A 12,947-nucleotide genomic window follows, 5' to 3' on the forward strand; every position below is an offset into this window, starting at 1 on the left:
TGTGAACATGCTGATCCAAGCTACAACTACTTTATTTGTAGATAGGAAAACATCAATCATAGAGGCCAGGCGCTTTTTGTGAAATAGTCACGAAAAAGTCTGTTTTGTGCTCAGGCACAATTTTGTTTTTTTGTTGGGTTTTTTTTCATGACAGAATGGCTTTAACATGTATTTCATGTCTGCAGCTTGTATTTTGCCCAGACAAAGCAGGGATGTGTCTCATGCTCACAAGTGAGGAGTCAATCCGATTGCAGGATGGGAGAGGCTCTCTGGAGAGCAGCTAAAAGACAGGGAGTGCCACAAAGCAACCTGGCCAGTGAGCCAGCCAGTAACCGTAGCTGGTTAGCAGCAACTGAACTTTCAAAATAAGAGGACGGAAGATTTTCTGTTACTAAGTACATCACAGTTCTCTAAGACGGATACAAAATACAAGTCTCAAATCTAGTCATTGTGGGAAAGCTGCTCACCATCTGCGCTGCTATCATGCTACTCTGCTACATGTGCTGCAGACAGTACTAGACTGATGTAACGAGTGCAGCTGGAGCCGGTAAGCTAAGTAAACGGTGTTATGACACTATTTACAAATTCCCCTGATCTTTGTTTTCTCCCTATCAGAGAATTTTGGAGAACATATACAGCAGGGATGCCAAACATAAGGCCCGCGGGCCAGAATTGCCCCGGCAAAGACTCCAACCTGGCCCGCTGGCCGTGTTTGTAAAATGTTAATACATTTTACAGCTTGTGCTACTAATAAAGAACACCTCCACCGTCTTTCATACTACACCAAAGTAATAATCAATTAAAATAACAGCTTTTGGGTTCCCCAGTGTTTTTACAATTTAAGTCCAACGAGTTGTGTTGATAGATTTATTTAATTAAATAGAGCAGAATATATTTAGCTGCGCTTCTTTCTCTTTTATTGAGATATCGTAGGGATTAAATGTGCAGCTAAACTTACGCAGACAGAAAGTGGATTTTTACTTGTCCGGCCCACTTTAGATCAAAGTGTGCTGTATGTGGCCCCTGACAAAGAATAAGTTTGACACCCCTGATATACACCAATCAGTGATAGGCTGCTACAGGCTAGTAGCACTGGTCCCACATTCTCAAACTGTTCTGGAGCACAAGAACTGTAATTATCATTTGCACCATTTATACTGTGAATTAATCATTTGTTATGTAAGGTGTCCCGTGCATCCTTGCACTGCAATGCGTTAACACCAGAGGATGTCAGTTGTCATAAGAATAGAAAAAGTTTGTGGAAGTAATAAAATGGTAATCTTTAGCCTGCCTGGACTGGTCCTGCAACAGAAATCAGTGTTGTGTTGATCACTGCATGTGCATTGTCTTTGTGTCTTGTTAAACTGTTTATTCTTGTGCTGCGGTGTGCTCTTTTCTCCCCGCAGGCCTGCCTGATCCATTTGCCAAGGTGGTCGTGGATGGTTCAGGACAATGCCACTCTACAGACACTGTGAGGAACACGCTTGACCCAAAGTGGAACCAACATTATGATCTGTGAGTCTCAGAGTCATTTTTCTTCTTCTTCATTTATTTATTTATTTATTTATAACACTGAATCATTTCTGACATCTGTTTGTAAGGATTTAAAAAGTCTTCTTTGGTTTATTTGAATACCTCCCACCGCCCCACAGACTAAATCTGATTACAAACAGCAGTTTGAGGCCATGCTTGGCTTATTGCAGTGCCTCTCAATTAGTATGCCTTTCTTTTTATAACCTTGAAGTGTGAGACTTTGCCAACCGATGAAAACAGCTCTTGCATCTGGCCTCTCACTTATTTAAATACTGTGTAATGACATAACCCTTCAGTCGAAAAATGTCCCTTGGAACAGTATTTAAGGAATCAGAAAAGGAGGGCCGTCTCCAATAGTATTTTCTTCCATTGACTGAAACACGTGCATGTCTTGTTGTACCCCGATTGCCTTTTTCCCAAAGATGGAGTGTCCTGCGAAAGTAACCTGGAAAAAACAGAGACAGAGCGTGAGTGAAAATGTGAGAGTGAAAGTTTCCAGTATTGGCCCAGTGTTTATCCAAGCCGTCATGCGTAGCCAACAGCGAGAGGAAGCACGTGTCTGCGTTTGTTTGGTTGCTGGGGATACAGGACCCTCTCTCTACAAGGCCCCACGCCTGTCGCATTTGACAAGAGGGAAAAAGTCACGCGCACGTACGCACACCTCGGGGATGAATTGTTGGAGTGGAGAACACAGACTCGTGGCTCAGTGGAAACGTCTCTGCTCTAATTTGTCCCGAGAGCCTGCAGATATCGTAGACTGGAATTTATGTGAAAACGACTTGGGTTTTTCTGCACCGGTGATACGTTTACCATGACTGTATCCCGTTTTACTGTCTGTGTTTATTCTCGTGGTGAACAGCAGAAGGACCCTCAGGTGGTGTGTTGGAGGAGAGAGGTTTTAATTGACTGAGAGCAGCTTCTCTGGCTGTCTGGCTGGCTCACACTTATTAAAATAGGGCCTGCAACACCTGGTGTTCCCAAAAGAGCCTAGTGCATTAAAGCTGTTGGCAGTGACTCTTTTTTTCCATTTGTTGTGTGTGAGGGTGTAGAAATGATGTGTGTGTGTGTGCTGGGTCTTCATTTCTTGGGCATGCTGCAGAGAGCAAACTGGCCCATGGTCTGTGACCCTTCAGCATTGTTGCAGGATGTTGCCAGCATGCCAAGAATAGTAGACGCAGTCTAGCTAGCTGCCTGGGTCGCACAATCCTTCTGCTTGCTCTCGGTTTCTAAAACAGATCCGTAACACTCATAGGATATGACTGAAATAAAGGAAGTCTAAGCTGAATAACTCCTGTTGGGGATTAGTAGAGGCAAGGATACTGTAATTATGAGTAATAAAACCGTTCGTCTGGAGGACCTTCATCGTTGTAGTAAGTGACGGGAAGTGTCTTCCTGCATTTTTGCACTCTTTTGTCATGCTGTCACATTTATTCAATTAGGAATCCATCAGATATAGTGTTATTAAATAATACATCTGCAATGTTAAGTGCCCTGTCTAGACTCAAATTTCTTTACACCCACCCGCTTATCCATTCCCCTCCCATCGTCTGAGCTCTAATTCTGTAGAAGCGACAAGTTCAAAAGAACTAATAGCTGGCTATTCCAGTTTCTCAGCTTTCCAAGGTACTACCAGTACTGTGCAAAAGTCTTGTGCCACCACTCATTTCTTTAGGTACGGTAATTAATTGAGACATGTGCAAACATACATACTAATATAAAGGCATAAACAGAATTTGTACAATTTTGAGTGCCAATATTTGGTATGATGACTTTTATTCTGAACTCTTCCATCTTGTCATTTCTTTAATAGTCTTCAGGAATAGTCGTCTGCCTTTCTGTTTAAATGACCCCACACTGCTTCAATAATGTTGATGTCTCGGCTCTGGGGAGCAGAGTCCTTGACTGATAGAAAACACCATATATAATTCTCCAGCTATGCTTTTACTACATTGGCAGTGTGTTTAAAGCCTTTGCCAATCAGACACTTTCCTGATTGCATACATTTCTACATTCATAATTACATCAATTTTTACAAGACCCCAACATCACTGGCTCAAATGCAGCCCAAACCATGACAGAGCCTCCACCATGCTTTACAGATGTACACACACTCCTGACCACTTGTGTATATATTGACTAGAATTTGAATCAAAAATGTCAAATTTGGATTCATCACTTCATCAGACCTGTTGCCACTGATTTCAGTCCAGTTTTTCTGTAATTTGACATACCTCAGCCTTTTCTCCTGCTGCTTTAAGAATAGCTTCTTGTCAGCCACTGTTCAACTGAGTTTTTTTACTGCAACTTTTTGTGTGTGTCAGATGTTGCTTGTCCTATTTAGCTCTATCCACTGATGTTAGGTACTACTTGACTGGCAAATGACTGACCTTGCAATATAATACATTATTAATTCTATAATAAAAATGGTGTATTCTATTACTTTGAGCTATTTCAGTTCCAAATCTGTCATAATTGCTTGTGTCTTTTGGTCTTAAAATATCTTAAACACACATTTGCTAACAAAGGACCTTAAAAGATATCGTCTTAAAATCAGTTTTCTGTTTTGCGAGGGTTTTTTTCCCGTTAAATCATTGGGTTAAGTGGTTTTGTTTTCGAGTCCAACTCCTGACTGTTGTTTGTTGCTTTGTTTTGGCTGGGATTTGGTTTAGTACATGTAATACATTGAAAGAAACCCTGAGGATAATGCTGAAAGCAGCCTCGCTGGGAAGCCTGCTTGTTTAGGTCCAGTAAAGTCTAACAAGAAATGACTTGAGAGCGATGATTGCACTTTGTGGTTAATGATGTAACTGTTGTATCTGTAGCAAGCAAGCTGTTGTGTATGATGAAATGGTTTGGGTTCCTTAGAATACTTCAATTTAAACTTTTTATATTTGTTAAATCAAAGAGGTATTTTATTACTGCCCTTTTTTTAAGAGTCTTTAGGAAACAGATTTATTTTTGTTGGTGTTCGTCCACAACACAAATATCTGACACTGATTCACAGGTCTGGGATTTGTTGCATTTGTATCTCTGATTATGAATTTTTCATTTTGGTGTGTATTTTTTCTTAAACCTAAAATAAAACCAAAGATTCCTCTACTTAATGAAAGGTGTATTAAAAAAGCACATAAGGCTCTTTAAATCTGCTGCTTTTCCTTTAATGCCAGTTTTCCCATTGAGTGTGTGTGTGTGTGTGTGTGTGTGTGTGTGTGTGTGTGTGTGTGTGTGTGTGTGTGTGTGTGTGTGTGTGTGTGTGTGTGTGTGTGTGTGTGTGTGTGTGTGTGTGTGTGTGTGTGTGTGTGTGTACCTATGACTGTATGAAAAATCTTAGCCAGACTAATGAATTTTATTACAAGGATCCAGATGACTTTGGTTTGGTTATAATACTTCCCTCCTGTCATGTCTGTCTGACATAGTAGCGCTCTCTCTCACATCGCACCCCAGACAGGCATTTGGCACTGACTCAAAATGTCCAGACGTCTTACTCACAGCCTCATTGTTTCATATCCCTTTTGGTAAGCAGCATGATAATTACAGTGGGATGCAGTTCTCCGAATCGTACAGACGATTAGTTTTAGACTGAAGGAGGGAGCCCACCCGAGCAGATGTGCCGCAACAGGTTCACATGCTGAGATTTTATCACACTGAGGCCTGACACACGAGGAGGCAGACACGATAAGGAAATAATTCCACTTATTTAGACGCGTCTCTCATTGCCAGCACATCTGTAACTCTGTGTGTGCCTGATCATGTCCTTTACTTGCATAGTGGTCAAACCAGTTAATCTTTTAAAGAGAAAATTATGCCCATTTCCAGCTCCCTTTTAAAAAAAGAAAAAAAAATTTCATGGAGTCTACTGGCCTATCCCAATTATTTTTCCCAGTTCCCCCATTCCCACTCCCTCAAATGCATCTTATTTCTGATTGGTTGCCCCTTGCTGACAGAAGATTTGACCCACCGAGTGGGAGGGGCTTTTGTACCTATAACCTGAGCTCAGTGCCTGTGGTGGTGATGATGATGATGATTATCTCTCTTTGAAATCAGACCACAGAGCCAGGATGATAAAAAGTAAAAAGACTGTTGAAATGGAGCATTTAAAGCAGTTTGAAGCCTGAGCTTTCTGGCTCTCAGGAGTTTGTACTCAAGCTGACCTCATTATTTGAAAGCTTGACCAACAATAATATTGGTGTAACAATGTACACCAGTCAGGTACAATGTTATGACCATTGAATAAGATTGTGTTGGTCCTCCTTTAGTTGCCAAAAAAAGGCCAGACCTACCCATCAAAGCATGGACTCAACTCGACCCCTGAAGGTGTGCTGTGGTATCTGGCACCAAGATGTTGGCAACAGATCCTTTAAGTCCTGCAAATTTTGAGGTGCTGCCTCCATGGATTGGACTTGTTTGTTCAGAACATCCTAGAGATGCTCAATTGGAGGAAAATTTGGAGGCCAAGTCAACCCTTAAAATTGCTATTGCTTTCCTCAAACCACTCCTGAACCATTCGTACTTTTTGGCCTGGTCCATTATCCTGCTGAAAGAGGCCACGGACATGAGGAAATACGGTTTCCATGAAAGGGTGTTCATGTTCATGAAGCAATTTGGGTAGATGGTACGTGTCAAACTAACAGCCACCTGGAGGACTCGAGGTTTCCCAGCAGAACATGGCTTTCCATAGGTCATCCTGGTCTCAGGTGTTCCCCAGGTAACCATTGCCCACAAATACCCAGCCATCCAGGCCGCCTTCTCTCATCGCTCCAGTTCTGATGCTCACATACCCATTGTTTGTGCTTATGGTCATGTGAAGGGGTCAGCATGGATACCCTGACTGGTCTGCAGCTATGCAGAACCATACACAACAAACTCCATCTAACGCTGGTTCTATCAGAACCAGCGTTAGATGGAGATAAAGAGAGATAATCATTGTTACTCACTTCACCGGTCAGTGCTCATTTTCTGTCTTACAAAAAACAATCAGGCATAACATTGTAAGGAAAACTATAATAGGACCTTGTAATGTTCTCAGTACTTGCAGTACAACCGTAGCAATCGCTGTCAGTCATAACACGGGCTAGTTTTTTTACGCTAAGTTTGTGTAGTGTTTACCTACAAAAACTTGTATACCTATACCTGTTATTATTTCCCTCTTTACTCTGTCTCGTGACACCATTCCCATTCAGTTAGCTTGAAATAACAAATAGTATCACAGTGAGACTAAAGCTGGGGTTTTTTTTACACAGGAACTACAAAAGATGTCAGAAGAATTGGGTCAGGACATTGTCTGAAGTTTTCTTTTGTAGATGTAGCCCACAGCTGGAGATCATTTACATCAGCCATGAGCCGCCTGAACGAGGCAGAACACAGGACAGCCAATCAACAACCGCGAATTCACCTGCAGCTTTTTTCACATCGCCACAGATCGGTGCAGTCGGGCATCACAAAGCCTTTGTACTGGAGCTGCATTTACACTTGCAACTCCTTCCACTGCTGTCTAGAAAAGCTCATGTCTAAAACAACCGTAGACCATCAACCTCTGAAAAACAGGAGCCTCTATGATGTTTAATAGGGTGATATCCCCTCAGAGCTGCTAGCGCTGCTGCAGAGTCGGTCTTGCTGTGTGATATTTCATCCTATAATTATTGACTTGTCATTTAAATTTTTTTTTCATCCTCTTTAAGTGCAATCATTAACCATCTTCAACCGAGATTACAGTGGGTTTTAACATTATGTCGAGGGCTTACTGTACAGCTACTGCACTTCTTACCTCATCATAAACTCATAAAGTCAAAATAGTTTACTTTGAGGCAAACAGCCTTCAAATTATATAACTAATGTTACGGCCTTCCATGTTTGGCAGAGCAGTTAATGACTGTTTATACCCAATCATAATTTCAGTGCTGCTGGTTTGATCAAAGAAAGTCATTTGTACTTTTCATATATTGAGGAAAATGGTTTTCTTAAAATGTCTTGTGTGTAAATTGTATAAGCCAAAAGAAAACTCGATGTCAGCCCAAGTTTAAAAATCCATTTTGTAGCAAAACGTAGGGCTTATTTCATTTCCCCTGCACGCTGGGAGAGTATTTAAAATGACGACAGATCAGGGGGCATTTTACAGCTAAAGTGGTTTTGTTGCTGTGGTGTCATCGCAGGAGTACCGTGGCCTTCTGTCCCACTTTTATTGAGGATGGCTGGTGATAAATGATTCAGAGAATCCCACTCCACTTGTGGTGCTTCGTCTTCTTCTCAGGCACAGAGGATCAGAAAATCCCTCTGAGCTTGCTCACCTACCTCTTCCACATCCATGTGTGCCGACTCCGCCTCGCTTTGTAGTCCTTGACAAGGAGTTTTAGTAGTAACCTCCGTGACGTGGGTGCGTATTTGCTGTAGTGCCGGGGAAATCCTCAGGGAAATTTCTATTACCTTTCACCAGATGTCTGTTTGTTGAGCAGTAAAAGAGAGTTTCTATGGCACATCTCATTAAATACGTGTACCTATTATATCTCCTTTTCTCTTTCCCAACAGATACATTGGAAAATCGGATTCCATCACCATCAGCGTGTGGAATCACAAGAAGATCCATAAGAAGCAAGGAGCTGGCTTTCTGGGCTGTGTCCGCCTTCTGTCCAATGCTATCAACCGCCTTAAAGACACAGGCTGTAAGTGCCAGTGATGCTTTAATGTATCTGCCGCACATTATGATGTTTAATTTTCCCTTTTTTCCCTAAACCCTCTTTAACAGTGTAGCTCTCTGTGGATTAACAATATATTTGGCATTTTGTGTCAGCACAAGTAGCAAAGTGATGTACTTTAATGCGTATAGATTTCTGCATCCAGGTTAAGATTGTCTTGTAATATTCAAATCTCCAGCCCAACCTTATACCTCTGAAAAGCTTGTACAAACATGACAAATGACAGCTGCTGGTTATAGGTTATACTTCATTATCATTATGAACATTATGACCAGATGGATCTTTTTAAAATTTTGCCAACTGGCCTCGTACTTTTGGCCCCATAAAAGCAACTAATTATATTAATTGTTGAAATTAGCAGCTCTAAGTCTGCGTTCATGGATCTCTGTGGGAAAAGGATGGACTGCACTGTTTCTTGTCTAATGTGCGTTGGGATCTCGTACGTCAGTAGTCGGAGAATGGATTGAGAAATTGACAGGCAGATCATGGAGTATCTTCAGCGATGTGGAGAGATGGGAGCCTCAAGCTGCGGGTAGTGACCTAAAAAAATAAGATCACAGATACAAGCGGTGAAAATGAGATTCCTCCAAAGAGTTGGTGAGGGATGAGGCGTGGAGCTCAGTCCTTCAGAAGAGACTTAAAGTACATCTCTTCTGCAATGAGCCAGATGAGGTGGGTAGAATGCCTCACAGATTCTTCCTGGGTCAGGTGAAGTGTGCATGTCCAATTGGTGGGGGGGACCTGAGGGCAGACTAGAACAGGCTGAAGGAAATCTGTCTCCGGCTTGGCTTAAGGCCGCCTCAGGGGAGGGGGTGGTCAGTGTAGCTCTGCTGAGACTTTGATTAAAGGAGCACTAAATTCCCAGGAATTAAAGAAATGTAAAATATTTTGGAGCATAGTTAATAGAAGGATGCTTCCTAATAGTTGTCGGTTGATTATTACGAAATGTATATTTGACATATTAAAATAATTCTGATTCAGATAATGAAGGTCCTGAAGACTAAATGTGTTAATAAGATATGAATACAGGTTAAAACGTGAGTCCTCTCCAGGTTGTTGTGAAAATTGATAATAAACATGCTAAAATACTGCTGCATTGTACTTTTCCTTGACATCCAGTTGCTTAATACATACAGAGACACTGTCAGGCTCCTACTTAATATATTGCATTAAATTATAATGCATGTGGAACAGGATATCCGTAATCTTTGTTTTTTCAGACATTTTCTTTAACGGGACTTCCTTAAAATTGAGATTTAAAGAACTCTTGCTCTCCTCACACTTAAAAGAGGGCTTTTCCTTCCAAACTGACTGTTAATATGTTCATTGCATTAATTAGCAGCTGCTAGGATTAGCCTGTGCTTTGCTAATGAGACAGAGGGACTTGATCTCAATGAAAACAAGTATGAAATCACAAACTTTAAAGATGATCTATTACAGTTTTCCTTATACTTGTCACACATGTGTAGTGTGACAAATGCTAAAGGCTCAGTTTCAGACTGTTTTTTGTGCTCGTGGCTCTATATGATGTAGTTAAGAGCAGATATTCCTAATATGGTCATCTCAGTCACAGGGCTCCACCCACATGCTGTTCAAAGCTTTTGTTTGCCAGGGGTAGCCAATCGGAAGAAAGCTGGCAGAGGAGGCCAACCTCAACAGCAGGCTGATGTGAGGTTTATTTTATCTGGATCTTGTACTTTAAAATATGTCTGGATGACCTCAGTTTTTTTTTCTATTAGCTCTTTATGCGTCATTTGATTTACTCGGTTTATTACAATCTGCTGGAGAAGATGACAGCAGTTAAATTGTCATTTACGGCCATCAGACCTCCACAGCTCACTGAAGCTGGACTATCTGTCCACACCGCTGCTGCCAGAGCTACGCGACTGCAACTTAGAGTGGCTCCATTTAGTGCCCTGTCTCACTCGCTAAGCCTGACAGAGGCCAGACCGGGGTGTGAGAGGGGTCAGCACTCTGCCCCTGCCAGAACAGGAAGAGCCATTTAACATCACCCAGCAATTACGGTAAAAATGTCTCATGTCAGAAGCTAACTGGATAAATGAGACGAAGGTCTTAGTTAATGGCTCCCTATATAAAAGCCCTGCCAGATTGTTGTAGCTTCAGCAAAAGCGGTCTGGAGTGAGTCTGAGCCAGTACCTGCTCCATGGGCCTGCGGTCTTGTAGGCAGAACCGTGAAAGAATCCCACCAGTTTTCCTAGAAGCTCCTGACATTGTTGTTTTCCTGGAGGGACACAGGAAACCTGAACCTTGTGCCACAGCTGTGAGTGGTTTGCCTCCCGCTTTTCCCCTCGCTGTCTCTCTCTCCCTCTCTCTCTCCTGGCCTTCTCCTCACCCCTCGGGTTTCTCCTCGAGTCTCCTCTGTAGACTGGGAACATGTGCGCGCGCACACACACACACACAAATGCCATTGTAACTAATCTCGCTCTATCTCCGTCTGCCGATCTAGACAACCGGTCATTTCACGCAGACATGCATAATTGTGCAGCTATTTAAGTGTAAGCATAGATATGTAGTGTTGTGGTCTCTCCCCTTGTGTGCGTTTGTCATTCTTTTGTCTGTGTGTGTGCTTTTACCAGCACTTGCCATTCAGTCCCCTCCACAAGCCTTACCGAGGGCACAGAGTACAACTTTTGTGTATAATTGTAGAGCGTCTCGGGTTGACTGTAACATTTATACATAATTGCAACGTTTATGTTTCATGTCCTCTTGTATATGACTGTGCAAGTATTTACATGTATACACTTTCATCCAACCTCAGCACGAGTACATTTTCTGTTTTGTCAGTGGCTGCTGACCTCCGGCCAGCCTCGTAACGCTTCGACCGTTGCCAGTTTTGGTCCCTGTTTAGTCTAGACACACATCCTGAGCTGATCTGCATGACACCCAGACAACAGAGAGCAGATAGTGGCATTTCTCATGTCTGCAGGCAACTTCTTTTTTCCTTTCTCTCTTTTCCGCCTGATCTCTCTCCGTTTCTCACTCACTCTCAAATTCCGCAGACTTTAAGAAGTTCAGACAAAGAGTTTCCAGACTTTGGCAGAAGTTCATGTCCACGCTAAGGCTGAGCGGAATAGTGCAGGCTTTGTACTGAAATTTGTCAAATGTTTGACCCCAGCATTTGAACTGAAGCCCGCTCTGTACCGATGCTCAGTGAGTTTCTGTTTTTTACTGCCAGTGGCTGTTCCACGGAGCAGACCATCTGTTCCAGGGCACAGCCAAGCTGTGGTCTGCAGACAGAAGAATGAGAGACAGATAATGACGGAGACTCTGAGTGATGTAAATGATACAGAGCAGTGGGAATTATCCAAAGTGTGCGGGGAGACGAATACATCCCAACACACGCTAGTTTACATGTCTTTCTGAAGTTGATGAATCCTTTTTTTTTCTTTTGTTCTTTTTACTCCTCCTTTCATCTCTATTCTCATTTCCTGTCTGTCTGATTGGCTTCTTCCTCTCCTCTTTGCCTCTCTCACTCTCTCCTGAACAGATCAGAGACTAGACTTGAACAAACTGAGTCCCAACGACAGCGACACAGTCAGGGGCCAGATAGTGGGTGAGTACGGTTTTGTGTGCCCGCTGTAAAACTATCCGGTGATACTTTATAACTTCCTTTGACAGAGGTTGTAGAAGAATCGCAGTGTTCTGTTTTGCTTCTCACGTGTATAAACAGCTCAAAATGAATGCGACCTGCCAAATGTTGCTTGAAAATCTGCTTCTTTTGTCACACACAAAATACATCACTGAAGCTCAGATTTACCACGTGCTCCCGGCAGAAGTTTAAAAACAAAAAAAGATCTGGAAGGAAATGCATTTTTGTTTAACCAGACCCTTCAGCATACCTCTGATTTGAAAAAAAATAAATAAATAAATTAAAAAGAAATAACCTTTTCCCTGCTTCTACTAAAGACACAAAGTTCCATTTTGTGCATGGATAAAATATCTGTGCCTACGCTGTGAGCTGCAGTCTAGTAACGTGTGTGTGTGTGTGTGTGTGTGTGTGTGTGTGTGTGTGTGTGTGTGTGTGTGTGTGTGTGTGTGTGTGTGTGTGTGTGTGTGTGTGTGTGTGTGTGTGTGTGTGTGTGTGTGTGTGTGTGTGTGTATCTGTCTGCCATGTGTTGCTGTAGTGAGCCTGCAGTCGAGGGACCGGATAGGCACAGGAGGTCCTGTGGTGGACTGCAGTCGGCTGTTTGACAATGATCTTCCAGATGGGTGAGTGAGTCGGGGAACTCTCTTGTCTTCTCGGAAGAGATATTATTTTTGAAATTCATATAAGAATACGATATCTGCATGTAGTGAAAGGGGGCAGCGCGTCTACTAGATGCTTCTGTGTCTGCTTAACCGTGTGCTGTGTCTGTGTACGTTTCTGCTGCCAGCTGGGAGGAGAGGAGGACCGCGTCTGGGCGCATCCAGTACTTGAACCACATCACACGCACCACACAGTGGGAGAGGCCTACCAGGTGAGTACACTCTGCAGCCTCTGCAGAATCTCAAAGCCAGACCTCTTAAATCAAACAGCAGCAGGCTGATGGAAATCCACATCACTGGCCTCAGTGCTCCCAAACTGGGGAGCTCTGGAGAAAAATTGAGTGGGCTCCTTGAAGGGGGGAAAAAAAAACAAAAAAAAGGTGTCAGACAAATTGCTTCAGACAGTGGCGTTAAATGATACGGAGGAGCTGAGAAGAGCAGAAATGAAGGCATCTCTTT

At 42.6% G+C, this 12,947-nt stretch overlaps 1 protein-coding gene across 2 annotated transcripts in view; it reads left to right on the plus strand.

The window, feature by feature from the left end:
• Positions 1-12,947, plus strand: part of LOC147332050 (E3 ubiquitin-protein ligase SMURF2) — a 52,647-nt gene that overhangs the window by 23,339 nt on the left and 16,361 nt on the right. For both annotated transcript variants that reach the window (XM_086288453.1, XM_086288454.1), the window contains 5 exons: positions 1,407-1,515; positions 8,056-8,189; positions 11,731-11,796; positions 12,368-12,452; positions 12,617-12,700. In XM_086288453.1, the coding sequence (XP_086144579.1) occupies positions 1,407-1,515; positions 8,056-8,189; positions 11,731-11,796; positions 12,368-12,452; positions 12,617-12,700 (478 nt within the window). The remainder of the gene's footprint in view (positions 1-1,406; positions 1,516-8,055; positions 8,190-11,730; positions 11,797-12,367; positions 12,453-12,616; positions 12,701-12,947) is intronic.

This window comes from Aulonocara sp. 'chitande type north' Nkhata Bay, linkage group LG4 (genome assembly GCF_057382095.1).
Source record: "Aulonocara sp. 'chitande type north' Nkhata Bay isolate Kocher_YH1m ecotype deep benthic linkage group LG4, A_spYH_male_GT1.1, whole genome shotgun sequence".
NCBI lineage: Eukaryota > Metazoa > Chordata > Actinopteri > Cichliformes > Cichlidae > Aulonocara > Aulonocara sp. 'chitande type north' Nkhata Bay.